Here is a 17,286-nt window from a genome sequence, read left to right on the forward strand (position 1 = left end):
AGGTGCTGTGTAACACACAGTAAAAAGATGATGCCTGGGAGTAGGTGAGGCTCCACAGTCCAAGAACACACACAAATTTAAAACATACTCAGCAAAACACATGTAAGAGTGGGAAAGAAAGGCTCACACTCTTACCAGGTGAAAAAAAGAAATCCTAGAAATCCAGCAAAGCTGCTAAGGGAAATTAGCCATTCTGGAGAATTCACCCTAACATTTGCCAACATTACACTGTAGAAACATTATACCAATGTTATCATTGGAACAACATATGTTGTGCCGCTTGTGATATTTTGCAGCACACTCAAATGTCTTACCATAGGGTACTGGCTCATTGATGGGGAAATCATTTTTCTGAGAGCTGTGGGATCCACAGGCAAAGATGGTGTTCTGACAGGGTTTGTAAACATCGATGAAAAAGGTGTAATGCTGCGGGACAGTGGTGCAAATGTGTTGCCTGTTCCTTTTGCCAAGCACATGGATGATACTCTCTTATGCATGCCCACAGAAAGAGGTGCCCTCATTCTTTCCTGGCTTCCTTTGCAAGACACCTTTTTGCATATATGGCAGGCTGGAAATGACCAGTTGACCTTGCTGCTTTTCTGAGGTAAACTAACTCCACATGTGTAATCTGTGTTGAGGGTTGAGATGGGCCTTCACATTTTTATCTTTTTGGGGACTGCAGTGGCTACTTTTTTGATGCTTTTTATAGAGGAGCTGGTGCTGCTGATGAGGCTGACTGCAAATGTATACTTCTGTGTTATGTCAGACCATTTGGGGAACAGACTGTATACTAGTGCACATGGAGTGTCTGAGTGGTTTCTTGTGTAAAATGCTTGCACTTGACAATTGCATCAGTTTGTCAATGCCTGCACTCTCTTGTTCTGCCTTGTTGGATCCCTTGCTATCTGTGGTATAATCCAAGAAGAACCAGGAAACGGAGCATAATCTTTATAAAGTTCTTAATTTTCCAAGGAAATTCAAGGGCGGGAATGTTCAGTAGTTATCTCTGTGGATTATGAAATTCATTTCTGAGCTGCTATCATCTCTTCTCCCCTTTATGGATCAGGTAGTGGATGTTCAACGTAATCCTTCTCTGCATTCTCCTTCTCCTCCTGAAATCTATACTCAATCATCTGATATAAGTGCATACACAGCTAAATCGTTTTCAAGTCAACTGGATTTACCTGAGACCAATGCCCCTGTTTGAAGAGGAAGAGATCTGTGGCTACTAATTAAACAGCATGGCCACTGCACAGACACATGTATTTTATTTGATCATATTGTATTGTTTAAAGCATGGTCGTAGTCAAGAACAGCGGAGCACTGCACAGGGTGTGGGTAGCCAGTGTTTAGGCTGGCGTCTTTAAACATTAGTGTAGTATTATGAGCCGTCCTCTGTGCATCAGTCTGTGAATTCATTTATTTAATTTATTTTTTCATTTTTATAGCAAACACAAACCCTCAGGCATCCATCAGGATTAGTCCTTGTTCAGGTATTGTTGAAAAATCCAGGTTTTGAGAGGTTTGCGGAGTTGGAGAATTGCGGGGGCATTCCAAGCCCATATAGCGATTGATTTACAGAGGGTGGGTGAATGGCAAGAGGATTGTTTGTGGCTCCTCACTTTGTAGACGAGTTGGTTGATTTGCTACACTAGGAGCGTGTGGCAACAGATATGTGGAGCCTAGCTGCCAGGTACACATGTGTGCTACTTGCTTTGGAGCTGATACATACAGTCTCAGACATTATCCTGGCCAGGGGAACAAGCCAGTGTAGTTTGCATACGACAGGAATGATTCAGACAAATGTCCATGCACCCATAATGATGCATGCTGTGGCATGGTGGACTGTGCTTAGGAGAGCCAGGGGAATAGACAGCAGCCCTATCAGAGGGTGTTTCTCCATTTATGTGCAAGACCACGAGGGTTTGCACTAGGGCCCAGATGTCCTGCGGCTGGATAAGGGTTTGATTTTGCAAAGGATTGAGATTTGGAGCCAGGGCATTTGGGTGCTCAAATTAAATCATTCTAGGCACATATCGTTGAGCCATTGTTGGATAGGTTTTGTTTAGCGGGGGACCAATGAGTACAAATTCACCCTTGAAGGGGTTATGTTTGACATAGACAGTCGACATCCAGGATAGGATGATGGCTAGGCACTCATTGAGGCAATGGATGTCCAATAGACTTTTTTATCTCATGTATAATTTCGTTTTGTCAGTGTATTGGATAATGGCTATATTGGGATGTTTGAGGAGGGTGCCCAGAGGCTCCATGTAAACATTAAGGAGGATCTGTGATAGGATGAAGCCTTGGGGCATTCTGAAAAAGGCTGGGACTCAGTTAAAACACAATGTGTTAATCTGGAAGGCCTGATATCTGCCTAAGAGGTAGCCGGTAAATCAATTCAGGACAATGCCAGCAAATCCCATCCAGTCAGCGAGGGGGGATAGGAGGATACAGTGGTCAATGGTGTTGAATGCAGTCGGGAAGGCAAGCAGAATGAGACTGCATGAGTCACCCTTATTCGCTATTTGTAGGGCATTGTTCACCACCTGGATGGCGACTGTCTCAATGCTGTACATGGGGCTGTCCATGACTGTTCCACCCCAAGTGCAGCATCTACACCAGATAGACGCACTTTCTGGGCACCAGTGCATGTGGCCTTCTCATTACTTTGGCCTTCTCCTCAGCCTACAAAATGCAAATGATATTCTCACTGCCTTGGTATTCTCCTGCTTACAAATGGCACATGGGTTTCTCTGTGCTTTGGTGTTGTCTTGCAAATAAAACAAATGTGGGGTTCACAGTCCTTTGATTTTCTCATTTACCTACTAAATGTATGTGGGTTTATTTGGACTCCTACACCTAATAAATGCATGTGGGTTTCTCCTGTATTTAAAGTTTTCACTCTCAAATAAAAAAAATGTGGGGTTCACAGTCCTTTGATTTTCTCATTTACCTACTAAATGTATGTGGGTTTATTTGGACTCCTACACCTAATAAATGCATGTGGGTTTCTCCTGTATTTAAAGTTTTCACTCTCCAATAAAATTCAGGTGTGTTGAACAGTGCTTACCCTTCTCCTGCACCTACTTTGTGCTTTGATCTACTCCTCTGCTAACAAAATGCACATGGGGTTCTTACTGATATGGTATTTTATTGTATATGTACACACCTATGTACTACCCAACAGAACATTTTGTAATTAGTTGTTCTACTTGTAACCCCTTAGGTGTCTACAAGCAGTGTAAGCCACACCACTTTTAGCTCTCCTGCCCTGAAGATGGATCTTTAAGATTCCGAAACATGTCAGCAATTTTATAATCTAAGAGGGTTTTTTTTGGACATGTTTACGATTTAGTGGCTTTAGGCCACTGTATAAATGTGTGTGTATGTTGTAAACAGAATTTTCACCCGATAAATGTTTTTGAATTTTGATTTATTCTGAAACAATGTGTGCAATGCACACCAAATACATAAAATTAGACGTGTTTGATATGTACTATCATTTTTCTACTTTGACTACTGTAAAAAAAGATTATTTTTACTTATGAAAACTGATGACACGCTATCTTTCTTGAATTCTTCACTTACTTGAACATTATTATTGAATGTCAATTGGTTAAATGATTTTTGTTCCCTAAAATGTCCTCCAAAATATGATTCGCTAAATTGCTATTTCATCAAATTACTTAATGTACTGGTCTGCTTTAGACTCACCCAGTCTGGATACTCTCCAATCAAGACCACTGAACTTTCTGGGACTATACATCCTCCAAGGAGTGCATTATAGGGCCACTGTTTGGTAACAACCGTTTTTGTATTGTATAGTCTTCACTTGGCTCAAGTGGCCTTGAGACGTTCTCCCTATTGCACCTGAAATCGCTTTACCTGATCTCAGACCTATTTACTGAAGTTGAAGTATCATTTTGCAGCTTTGTTACAAGATAGTGCCTCACACACCCACACATACCTTGTTCTCAGTGTTTTGGACATCTCCCCTGCCTATAAAATTGTTGTGAATTTTTCAGTACTTTGGCCTTCTCCTCAGTGTTCAAGGGGCATGCAAGTCTCTCTGTGATTTGGTGTTCTCCTCCACCTACTTAATGCATGTAGGGTTTTCAGTGCTTTGACCTTCTCCTATGCCTTGCCCTCAAAAAGTGGCATGTTCAGTTTTTTGACATACTTCACTGTGAAAAAACATCAGGAGTGGTTCTAAGTTCTTTGGCCTTCTCCTCTGCCTAAACAATTTACATGGACCTACCTGAGCTTTGGCCTTCTCCTTTGCCTGCTTTGCATCTAGAGTTTTCTCTGCTTTGACTTTCTCCTTCACTTACAAAAAATGTATGTGGGGTTCTCTGTGATTTGGCCTTCTCCTCAGTCTATAAAATGCATGTCTGCCTAACACTGCTTTGGTTTTCTCCTTTGCCTTTTTCTGCATCTAGAGTTTTCTCAGCGTTGGCCTTCGCCTTCACTTATAAAGTGCATATGGGGTTCTCAGTGCTTTGACCTTCCTTCTGCCTGAAAAATGCAACTGGAATTCTTAGTGTTTTGTCTTTCTATTCTGACTACAAAATACACATGGGTTGTCAGTGTTTTGTTTATCTCCTCTGGCTTCAAAATAAATGTGGGGATTTCACTGCCTTTGTATTCTCCACCTAAAGGATTTAAGAAAGCCTAACATTGCTTTGGCCCTCTCTTCTGCCTACTAAATGCATGATAGGTTTCCACTGGCGTGATGTTGTCCATGCCTGCAAATTTAAAGTGAGCCTAACATTGATTTGCCCTTTTCATCTGCCTATAAAATGCACATATGTTCTCATTGCTCTGGCATTCTCCTTCACCTACATAATACATGTGTGCTTAACACTCCTTGTCATTTTACCCACCGCCAAAGTGTTTCTGTGCCTAATACTGCTTCGTCACTCTCCCTCATCTACAAAATAAACTCACGTGGGATTGTCACTGCCTTGGCATTCTCCTCTGTCTTCAAGAGGCATGCAAGCTTCCCTGTGATTTGGTGTTGAGATTGAAATGGGGTTCTCACTGCTTTGGCGTTCTCTTCCAACTACAAAATGTATGTGAGGTTATTTCTGCTTTTGCCCTCTGCCTACAATTGAATGTGTGGTTCTCCCTGTTTTGGAATTCACTTACACCAGCATAAATAAATCTGTGTGGTACACTGCTTTAATCTCACTGGTTTGGTGTAGTTCTCCTCCACCCACAAATCATATGCCTGCTTCTAAATCAACACATTTGTAACGTAATTCCCAAATCCTATCCAGTCCCTATTATCAATGTAATTCTACTCTAAACTACAATATTATTAATCATAAACAATACAAAGTTATAATTCCATTCCCACATATGGCAAAAATACTTTCTCTCCTTCTCCTCACCTGCTTTTATGTAGACACAAAATTAAATCAGGCAGAACCACTTAATTCAAGCCTCAAGAAAAATCCAGTAAGGTCGTCCTGGTACAACCCAACAAAATGTTAGCGCTTTGAGTTTTCCTCGAACTCTCGCACCCATTCCTACTTATTAGGGATAGGATTGTTGGTGTATACCAGATGTTGTTGGTGTGGTATGTATGGCAGAGTTGAGGGGTAACAAAATCTTAGTTGGCCCAAAAAAGAGAGGCTCTTTAAAAGATAACTATGGTTATCCTAGCAATCAGCCTCCCTAGTCATCAGGTGTCAGGTTTATGTTATGTTGAGTTCTTTTATATCATGCACGTTGCCATTTTCATGGTCTCCAGGCGCTCACGTGGCTGTAAGGAAAAATGGGTTGGGTTGGGTTGGTTAGTGAGGGAGAGAGACATAGGATAGATGTTGTGTTCATCTGTTGATGCGTACAGAATCAGGAACAACTGACGATGCATACAGAATCAGGAAGAACTGACATCTGTGCATGTGAGGTTTCTCGATGTGTTTTGCTTTGTACAGTGGGATTGATTTGTCCGGAAGAGCGGTGTACAGTGTTTGAGTTGTTTGTTGTCAGAGTTTATTGGGTTTGTAGCTTGGTTCGAGAGTGATGTGTAGTTTGTTGCGGGTAGATTCACTAGCCCTGTTGAGGTGTGGAAGAGGGAAGTGGTTAGAGGATTTTGGGTGATCTCTGGGTATTTGTAGCTATGTTATTGTTTTTCATTCTGCATTTATCCCTTGTTTCCTTGTTTCTGGCTTATGGTTTGTAGAAGTAGGCATTCTATGGGATGGGCATTCAGCATGTGAGGAGGATTGTTAAATAGTTGGTCCATGTTTATCTCACCAAGTTGAATAACCAGCTTTTCAGTAGTTTCCTGAAAGTTAGGTGGTCTTCCATTGTTCTTATTTCCTCCGGGATCGAGTTCCATAGTTTGGCTTTCAGATAAGGGAAGGAGGTTCCTCCAAATGCTCTGTTCTTGAGGTGTCTTGTTTCGAGTTGGAGGGTGGTACTAGGTCTTAAGTCACTTCTCGGTTGGGAGCGGGTGATTTTTGCTTGGATGAGTTTGGCTCCTTGTCGGCTTAATGTTTTATGGACAATGCATAGGGCTTTGAAGTGTAGAAAATGGTAGCAAATAGCAACGTTTATGTAAGTGGCCAATAAACTGATGTCTAGCGTTCGATTAACATAATGGTGCATTGAGGTGATAAAACAGCTGGTGGGCTGACAAGGCTGCTAAGGGCTCACCACCAAAGTTAAGGGCCTAAGCAATCGAAACACCACTCACGGCTGTTAGGTGCTCTCATTAAATTAGGAAGAATGAAGCAGATAGCTTATCTGAAGTGTCTTGGTTGTCTTGGTTGTCTTGGTTGTCTTGGTTGTTGTGCTGTTGAAATGCAGTACATTTTCTATGTTGATTATAGTGACATAATCAACATGGAAAACATGGAAACGTCAATAGTCTATTCAAGCACCAGAAATGTTTAAGGTACGGTTAATTCATCACAGGTTTAAATTTTTAGGGAGCGGGAGTTAAAGTGGTGCTAAAATGACTGCATGGGTGAGGAAGATGGGTGAATGTGTTCTACTGACCGGCAAATTGAAACACTAGCATGCACATGCAAAACCAGCCCATTCTGAGCACCCTGATTGTTTGGTGCCATCACAAATAGTATATCATGTTTAGCCACATACTCACATTATATCAATTCAACGTCTTATATGATCTTTAGGAAAGAAATAATAAATATCTGGAAATATGTTTATTTAAAGGTCCAAGGTCTGGAAAAGCAATCATGGTGACTGTTCCTGAGAAATGTAATCCTATATTTTCATTGGATGCAGCAACTACGTTTGGAAGCGGGCTTCTTTTTATTAAAGATGGGTAAGATGTTCTGTGGCTTATATGCATCTATATAATTCTGAAGTGAGTTTGTAACTATCTTGCCTTCAAACCTTTGGAAATTGTCAAAATGATAGAACTAAAACAATGTATGCCCATTAAACATTTACACAGTTGCTTTGGTTAATTGTTATGTTTAAACTATGGTTCAAGAGAGAGAGAGAGAAATTAATTTGTATTTAGCTTTCGCCATTAACAGAGGATCATGATACAATAAATATCACATGGCATAATATGTAAAACATTATACAAAAGAAGTTTAAAACAATACAATGTATAACACCCTGTAAAATCACATTAAAAATGTCTGTCAAATTTCCCAAATGCAGCTTTATCAAATTCTCATGTCCTTAAAACATAAGTGTCATCAATACACAAAAAGTCTCTGCTGTGGTTCTAATATTATGATTAATAGAAATGGCCCCTAAACTGCAATCTCCTAATGTTAATTAGGCGGCTGCAAATCAGCATAAAGTCTAACAGAGTATCAATGTCCCCGAGCCACAGACACAGAGCCTAGCATTGGCTAGGCAGCCCATACATCCCCTCAGAGGTAAAATATTCAGTCTCACCATTAAGATCATTCTTCTATATGCTGGAGAGCTCCATTTTACAATATTTTTGTCAAACTATATCACACAACGAGAGGCCACCAAATATGTTATCCTGTGCCTTATCATTGTGTCATAGTCTAGACACCTAGATCTCTTTTGTAGGTCAGACACATTCAATTTCCATTAGTCTGCTCCTTAAAATCTAAACCCCAGCTAAATAGAGCTATACACTTTTTAAGTCACAGATATTTTACTTGCAGGAACTGGTACATCATTTCTCCCATTGCATTTCTATGCTGCAGGTAAATAATTTTACGGCAAATTGTAAATACGTGCACTGTGCTAGGATCCTGATGCTGGGAACTCCCAGTTCCAAACACAGCGCATCCCCTGGCGTGCTGGGTCCAAGCACTAGTATCCTCCTTAGGAAGCCATAGTCTAGACACCTAGATCTCTTTTGTAGGTCAGACACATTCAATTTCCATTAGTCTGCTCCTTAAAATCTAAACCCCAGCTAAATAGAGCTATACACTTTTTAAGTCACAGATATTTTACTTGCAGGAACTGGTACATCATTTCTCCCATTGCATTTCTATGCTGCAGGTAAATAATTTTATGGCAAATTGTAAATACGTGCACTGTGCTAGGATCCTGATGCTGGGAACTCCCAGTTCCAAACACAGCGCATCCCCTGGCGTGCTGGGTCCAAGCACTAGTATCCTCCTTAGGAAGCCATAGTCTAGACACCTAGATCTCTTTTGTAGGTCAGACACATTCAATTTCCATTAGTCTGCTCCTTAAAATCTAAACCCCAGCTAAATAGAGCTATACACTTTTTAAGTCACAGATATTTTACTTGCAGGAACTGGGACATCATTTCTCCCATTGCATTTCTATGCTGCAGGTAAATAATTTTACGGCAAATTGTAAATAGGTGCACTGTGCTAGGATCCTGATGCTGGGAACTCCCAGTTCCAAACACAGCGCATCCCCTGGCGTGCTGGGTCCAAGCGCTAGTATCCTCCTTAGGAAGCCATTGTAATACTGCAAGATCTGAATGGCCCCAGACTTTGCATTCATCACGGACATCAGCATGAATTGTGGCCTGCAGATCCGCAGACATTTGCATAACCAATGACCTCCAAACGTATAATAAAATCTGGTCAGGCCCCCAGCCCCATATGTTGCTTATTTTGTAGCATTACCAAGTAGGATCTATAGCTACAGGTTTTCGCGAACAGCATCCCCCAACTAGTTATAGGAGTCCATGACATCAATATTCACCTTGTTAATGTTCCATATATGATTAAATGTGATTTTGGCAGGTTCAGCTTCAGGCAATAGCATAGCCCAAGCAAAAAACAAAGGGCCTTTCATCAGCATATGGAAGAGCGGGGTAGTTGCAGCCATTTAAGAACAGGTGGGAATAGTGATCCCCAGTTGGCAACAAGGCTTAAAATCGACAGAAAGATAATAAATAGCAGGGGAGCTAGTGGACATCCCTGCCTAACACCCCTATTGGTACAAAACTCCACAAGCATCTTGTCGATACCGTGGCTTCACACAGCCACCAAGGTTTTGGAGTAAAAGCAAATAATCAGCTGCAGTAAACCCCAAGGAACTCCTAGTTTGATTAGTTTACTCCAGAGAGTTGCCCAATTCAGAGCGTGGAAAGCTTTAGTCAGATCCCAAAACTCTGCATAAATCCAGCTTTGCCTAATTCCCACATAAATGGTATGCGAGTGCATGCAAGGGATATTACTGCAAAGCATGAATAGCACATTAGCAATAAACCCAATCAGAGACATGTTCATTTTTATCTTTACTGTATTGCAATTCTCAGGCTATGTTATTGAATAAGATCTTTCCTGTACTGTGGGAGGTCACCCTGGGAGTTTTAGTGCACTAGGTGTTTTTTGCTGATTAGGAAACATTTAAATCACCTTCAAGTGCTGCATTTGTTAAAGACAAGGGGTCTCATTTTCGCATCCCCTGGAACGTAAATGGAGATGTCGAAGACAGGCATAATGATGTTACATATGTCTTAACACCTCCATTCACGCTCCAGTGAATTTTCATTGTTTTGAAGATGGAACGCTTTGGCGGAACAGGAGTTATGTTTCTGCTTCCCTTTAGCCTGTGCTTTTCAAAAACAACTTATTTTTAAAACTTTGCACCATTTTTTACCCACAACAACATGTGAATGTAGTTCCACACGTGTAATACTCTTTTCTCCAGAAAAAAAGTGTTCATTTATACCTAATGGTACATTTTGTTTACTACAAATAAAGTGCACATATCAATGGTGAAAGAAACATGAGACAAGAACAGGATCCATAGCACACATTTCATCTGCTATCATCCGCATTATCTATTTTTTATTCAGTTTAATTTTCTGAATGAAATCTGCAAGATCATCTAAGCCAGACCCCTATTATTTAAAACATTGAGTTTCACTAATATCAAAATGTTCTCCCAAGCATTATCTCTTACATCATTTAAATTCTCTCCACTTTCTGTATCTAGATTTACAGAATGTGCTTCAGCAAAACAGACACAATTTCCTTTGCCACACTTGTCAATTATGACTTTCTTTGAACACATAGGATCTTGCTGTCCAGCTCAATCATCTGAATTTTCATGTTTTCAAACTTCAACTATGTCTCTTGATATACTTCACTTCATCTATAATGCCAACTCTCAGCAATTTAGTAAGAAGCACAAGAGACAAAGATGGTGTTTTGCAGTGATTCCTATTAATAAGAAGGTGTTTCATTTGGGTATGATGCACAGCCAGCATACTCTCATAAACTACATAAATATGACTGCCATTTGAACAGCTCCCAATCCAAGGCAAGCCACATATGCCTGGAGCCGTCTTTTGAAACTTGACAGGGTTGGTAAAAGACATGTAGAGTTGCATGTTCACATATGTGCATTCTGAGCTAATGGCTTTGACAACCTTTTCTTTTTAAGCACAAGTGAAAATATACAGACCTTATTGAACACTTTAAAATTGCATGATTAACAAAACATGTTAACTGCAAGTGACATTAAAGGCTGCCTACTTAAGCAACATAGGTGATGCACATTCAAAATACGTTTGTTAAACATGCAATATTATTTTGAAAGGTTTCACTGCACACTGTAATATAAGTGTATTTAGATTCTCACACATAGAATTGCTTTGTAATTTGTTAGCCAGTTTAAGTAATTCTCACTTTAAGAGATATGTTTCTCAAAAGCTGAGAAATCCGTTATATTGCAATATGATATCATCCAAAGAAAAAATGTGTTTTCATGCTCTGTCATTTCTAAGAAGCAGATGCTAATAAACTGCCATTATAACTAGGGGCTGTGCATTTCATAATCTAAAGTTGCTTATATAAACGCATGATAGAACTCCATGTTAGTAAGTACGCAAATATGTTTTGTTAACAGCACTTGGGCGAAGGCGCATATAAATAACAAATCATTACTATACTTAGATAATGAGAAGTGAAACTAACATGAGCTGAAGCATCTGGAAATGGTTTTTCTGTAGAATCTCAAGGACAGTCAATAAGAGACTAGGATTGCAGGTTGTGGTCATCGTTTTCCAAGTTGGAGGATAATCATGCCTAGTTATCTGGGCCTGGTTCCAAAATAAATTGGCTTCAATTCAATGGACGTGAACATGAAGACCAGTGGAGTTGATTGAATGATTGACACCCACTTGTTAGGATTGGATTGGCTGACTAGTGAAGGCACGTCCCTAACCACTCACACCAGAAACAACCCGCTAAGGAAAAAGGCCAAAGAAACTCTTGCAAGGATAACACGTGTTTATTTCTACAAAATAGGTGCATCATCAAAGAACTCTGCTGCCAATGAACGTTCTGCCCAAAAAAAGGGTACAAACAGAAGATTGAAAGGAGACACAGCGTCATAGGTCACGACATTGTATACAGTGGGAATCTGTGTGGCTGGTTGGTGTGATTGTAAACATGGTTGGCGCACTCCATAGGGAATGTAAGGTCATTGGTCCCAACCCAGTCCATCTGTCTTCCATCACGTGGGGTATGCTGGGCTCATTGTCTCTAGGGAACCTAGGCCAAAGAAGCCATTAGCTAAATTTGTAAATAGTGCTACTCAATGATATGATATATGATATGATATGATAGGTTATTTATAACGTGCTTAATACCCAGAGGTTTCTAAGCGCGGACCCGGGGATCGAACCTGTGATGGTCTGTGTCGTCTTGCTTCCAAGGTGAGCATGTTGCCCCTGAGCTATCCTCCTGAGCTATCCTCCTCATTATACAGTGCACCTGGCATGCTCAAAGACTGGCGCAGGGGAAATCTCAAAGTCACTCTAACCCACACATACCTCTCTCATCCCCAAATCACGTCTCTCAGCTTCCAAGGCTTACACCCTTGCTTTTGAACTGTAATGTATCCCTCCCTGTACCTTACATCACAAATCATGTCATTATAAAATAAAGGTGGGGCGACCATGCTCTTCGATCTTTTGTGGTTGATTGGTTTGTGGTTGATGGTCTGGGGTCAATCTTGGAATTTAGGGGTCTCGGGACTGGGGCAGTTGTGGGCTCTATAACTCATAGTTGGCTGGGTGGGGGTTGGATGCCTGCTCTGGCTTGTTTGTGATAACGCATACGTCAAGGCACCGAGTACTGGCTTGTGGCCTTGTAGGGCACATTCTATCTAGAACAAACATATTGGCAACAACTTTAGAACAAAGAAGGGTTTCTGAGGAGGTTGGAAGCATGGGCCTCTTTCATCATAGCTTGGGCCTATTCAGATTTCCTGTTCACGCTCGCGGACTGTGTATAACACACTAAATACTGCATAGCCATGCAGGCCCTGTGCTTCAGCTAGGGCTACTTAATATCTGCAAAATGGTGTCTGCTTATATGCGTGCACCATGCCTAAACGTCTAAATTGTGTACCATACTATGATCATGTGGGGACCTTTAGGATGCCCCCATGGTCTATTATAGTTCTTCCAATGGGGCTCACCCTAAAGCACCTAGGGGGGTAGGATGGGTTCACTCCCTTTCCAAAATCCCCCCCTTTCATTACTGGGTACGGCCACTACTTAAAAAACCTACTCTAGACCCAACTTCTCCCAACAATTACAGGCCCATCACCATGGTACCCTTTTTGCTTTAAATACTGGACAAAGCTGCATACCTTCAGGTGCAAAAATTCATTGTTGACAATAAAATCCTAGGGGTACGCCAATCAGGCTTTCGTCCAGGACATGGGACAGAAACCGAGCTATTGGACCTAAAAAACCAGATGGACGAGATTTTAGGCGGCCAGCAAACCGGTCCTCCTTCTCCTCTTAGATCTCTCTGCAGCATTTGACCTCGTTGACCACAAGGTCCTATGCCACCAACTAACGAACACAGCCAAATTCTCACCAGAAGCCACCACGTGGAGATCTTCCTTCCTGCAAGGAAGAACCGTGCAAGTCTTCTCAGACTCTGCCTCGGCGTCCCCCACGATTATCCTCTGTGGGGTCCCACAAGGTTCCTGCATCTCTCCTACACTCTACAACATTTTCATGCACCCCCTCATTCTCATTCTGGACGCACTAGGCATCTCGTATACGAATTACGGCGACGAAACACAGATCCTCATCACCCTATCAGGAGACTATGACACTGACTCCACTACACTAAATAACATCTACAACACAATCCAAGCCTAGATGGCTGAAAACGGGCTTTGCCTGAACTCTGACAAAACTGAGCTACTACTAGTTGGCACCAATGAAACACTCAAGAACTTAGACCCTAAATTCAGTCACTTTAGCATCGACAATATCAAAATCCCAGTTGCCAACACAGTAAAAACTCTAGGCGTCTACATCGACTCCAAACTATCAATGACCAAGCATGTCAATGCTATTGCCTCTGCTGCAGCCTACCACACAAAACTTATTACAGCAGCTAGACCCTTCCTATCTAAACAAAACTCCATTACCATCGCCCGAGCCATCACTGGATCAAGACTAGATTACTGTAATGCTCTCTTCCTAGGAACATCCTCAAAGAATCTGGCTAAACTACAGGTTTTCAAAACAATGCCCTATGAGCAGCTCTAGGCATCCTAAAAAGTCAGCACACCTCAGACGCTAGGAAAGAAGCACACTGGCTACCTATCAAAGAGAGAATTATTTTGAAAGCCCTTGCACTCACACACAAATGTATTCACCAATCCGCTCCCACCTACCTCTCTGAAAAAATCCACCCCACCCTCACAAACAGACCTACCAGGACACCCTACGCAAACATGCTCACGATGCCCAAATTCAAGAGAGCTCGAACTGGTGGCACCAGCTTCCCCTATCTAGCAGCTACACATTGGAATACACTGCCACCAGCACTCAGAGGTGAATGCTCTCACCTAACCTTTAGAAAAGCTGCCAAAACACTACTCTTCACATAACAGCATCATACCGCAGTTATTCATACCTCAGCTATTCAACCCCAAATACCTGAATGCATATTGTAATGTATCTCCTGCCTAAATGCATTTTTGTATTTCTACTGATTCCTGTATGTAACTAAGTTGAACTACAAGTAACAGCGCCACGATGCCCTGGGCCTGACTGTGCGCTATACAAATGCAAAAATAAATAAATAAATAAATAACTTCTAAAGTAACAAACATCCTACCACGCATGCACTCATTCTCCCTTCTCACCGACACCTCATATGGTGGGGCCACCTTTTGTGGTATCCATGCCCTGCACAAAGACTGTAAGCTTTCCCCTATTGTACCTATTCCTCTGGCATGCATGTCATAAAAATACAACCCCCATTGCCTGCCGGATCCACCCATACTTCCTCATAGGTCTCAGGGTCAAGGGGTGGGACAATAGTGATGTGATATGAGCGGTCCACTTCGTCTCCATAGAGGATGTGGATCATGTGAGGGATAGCATAGTCAGTTGACATCTCACTATCTCTTGTATTGCAAGGTAACTTTGAAACCCCAATTGACACCATCATCATTGTACTACTAGGCACTGCTTTGTCACAACACCAGAGGCCCATTTGGCAGGTGCAGAAAATGACCAAGATAAACACGAAGACGGTACCAGCATCTTCATGATGGCGCCTAACCAGGATGGGGCCCAATCAAATGCAACGTCAAACCAGTAATGTCCTTGTACTACTCCTTCTATCTTCATGTAAACTCCCAGACAATGTACGGCTGCAATTATGTGGGATAATGACCTGTATGTGGCGTATTCGGGAGGTACAAATGTGCATCAGGAATCTCCAATTTCTCGACACACACCTACTTACATTGCCATCAGCATATCAAGGACATATCGGTTCTGCATCGTCATCAGCCTCAGGATGTGCAGCTTGACTTCTATGATGTTAAACCCATGCTCGGTGTCATTTGCCAACTGGACCAGTTCCCAGCGTACAATTTGCAGCCACTTTGCATTGGCCACTGCCTGCCTGCCAGGTAGCAGTATTGAGGCGAAAAAGGTTTCCGCTGAGCTGAAAAGTCTGAATTCATCAATGATTTCCACAAGCAATGTGGCTGAGTCTCTGGATGGATAGTTTGATCTTTTCTTCCTCCGCAACTTCTCATATTGTTTTCTTCCGGGTAGGATATGAAACTCTGGTGGTGGTAACATACTCTGCTCTTCAAATGCGGGAGAAACGGTCAGGGCGTTATCGGTACTAGCCCCCCTTGCAAGTGTTCTTCTGGGATTACTAATTGGGCTGAGTGCAGCATTGCCAGCGAACAGAAGCCCCTTCATGATGGCGGCAGGTGCAAGTACGTTTGATGGCCACAGTCCTGATAGTAATCCATCACTGCTGCCATACCTCTCTTCAGGTCTGGAATCAGGAGGATATTGTTGCATCATTCATTAGAGCCGATAAAAATAGTGGAGGCAAAGCTAAAATGTTTCTTCTCTGTGCACTTTCACTGGTTTTTCCATCGCTGCAATCCATGTCAACTGTAATGTGCTGTGTCCAGATTTGTTTCCAGGTTGCTTCCACTTGGGCCAGGAGGTCCTCTTTATATCCCAGGAGGCCCTCTGCCAAGCAGCTAAGTTTGGTCTCTTGCCATATATTGTTTATATATTTAAGTCCTTGGATCACAAAATATGGTACTAAAACCTTGAGTGTCCCCTAACACGTGCAGGATTAGTGAACATGCATAACAACTACCATTTGCAATTTCTCTCCCTACCACACTCATATCCATATACCAACTGTTGGTCATCTCGGGGTGTCATACATCTTCAATAGAATCAAGGCCTAGCCCATGATAGGTATCATACTTCACCCTTAGTTCTTGCCGTTTGGGAAAAAATGTTCTAATATCGTACTCACACTCATACTCACGTGTACTGGTGTACTTGTTGATCTGTTATCATTGTTATCACGCTCATTATTATTGTTATACATATTTACGATAAGGTTTGTGGTATTTGAGAATGCACCCTCTCCTCCACCCACATTTATATAACTTCCTAATATAAAAGATGCTCCCCAATAATTTCCTAAAATAAACATTAGAATGGTAAATAATCCTGCACTGAAATGCATGCCTCACATATATGAGTATGAAAATCTAGGAGCAATATCACAGCTAAGACGTTTTTTAACATACACTGAAGTATCTGAAGCTGCTGGTTCCATTGTCTTCTCACCAAAAGGGGAAAAAATAAAGAATGCACACAAAAGATAGGGTAGGGGAGAGGGTGGAAATGGACACAAAAGGAGAGGGAGAGAAAGAGAGAGAGAAAGAAAGAGAATAAAGAGAGAGAAAGAGAGATCTTATAAAATATGTATGCAACCGTCTGTGTGCACTAATGAAATATGAGCCAGTATTAATTGATAATTAATGCTGAGGTGTATGAACAATATCAAGTGATTTTAAGGTGATTGTGTAACGTTTGGGGGTGCCCTACGGACGTCAGAAAGGTATATCTAATAACGAAGCACCTTCGCGTTTACAGCGAAGGGACTGGGAAATGGAATATCCCCATGAAATCTGGGGATATTCCATTTCCTAACAAAACTCCTTACGTAAATGAGTTCTCCAGGCAGCAGCGGTTGGGAGGGTGCGGAACCTGTTGCAGTTGTGTTTGCAGTGTCTGATAAGTCCTCTGGTCTGGGCGTTGCAATCTGTCAGGAGATACATTTAATTGCACGTGTTAGGATTGCCAGGTACTTTTTAAATTTTCACCTAAGACCGCTGCTGCCCTATGGGCATCTGATGTCCTCCTTACAGGGGATATGGGTGTATTCATGCGGCGAACCGTAACCACCTCATGGGGTGATAGATGGTGTTCCTTCCTGAGTTGTGTGCGTAGAATGAAGAGGGCCAAGGGTTGGCAAGACACCCAGTTAATTTTCAACA

General features: G+C 41.8%; 1 protein-coding gene across 1 annotated transcript in view; it reads left to right on the top strand.

Annotated features, from left to right (window-relative positions):
• The window catches only part of LOC138527770 (matrix metalloproteinase-20-like), a 307,602-nt gene that overhangs the window by 201,240 nt on the left and 89,076 nt on the right, over positions 1-17,286 (top strand). Inside the window, exon 6 of the mRNA XM_069639052.1 lies at positions 7,198-7,309. Coding sequence (XP_069495153.1) covers positions 7,198-7,309 — 112 coding nt within the window. The remainder of the gene's footprint in view (positions 1-7,197; positions 7,310-17,286) is intronic.

The sequence above is a fragment of the Ambystoma mexicanum genome, chromosome 7q, assembly GCF_040938575.1.
Source record: "Ambystoma mexicanum isolate Mex_15411 chromosome 7q, UKY_AmexF1_1, whole genome shotgun sequence".
Lineage (NCBI taxonomy): Eukaryota > Metazoa > Chordata > Amphibia > Caudata > Ambystomatidae > Ambystoma > Ambystoma mexicanum.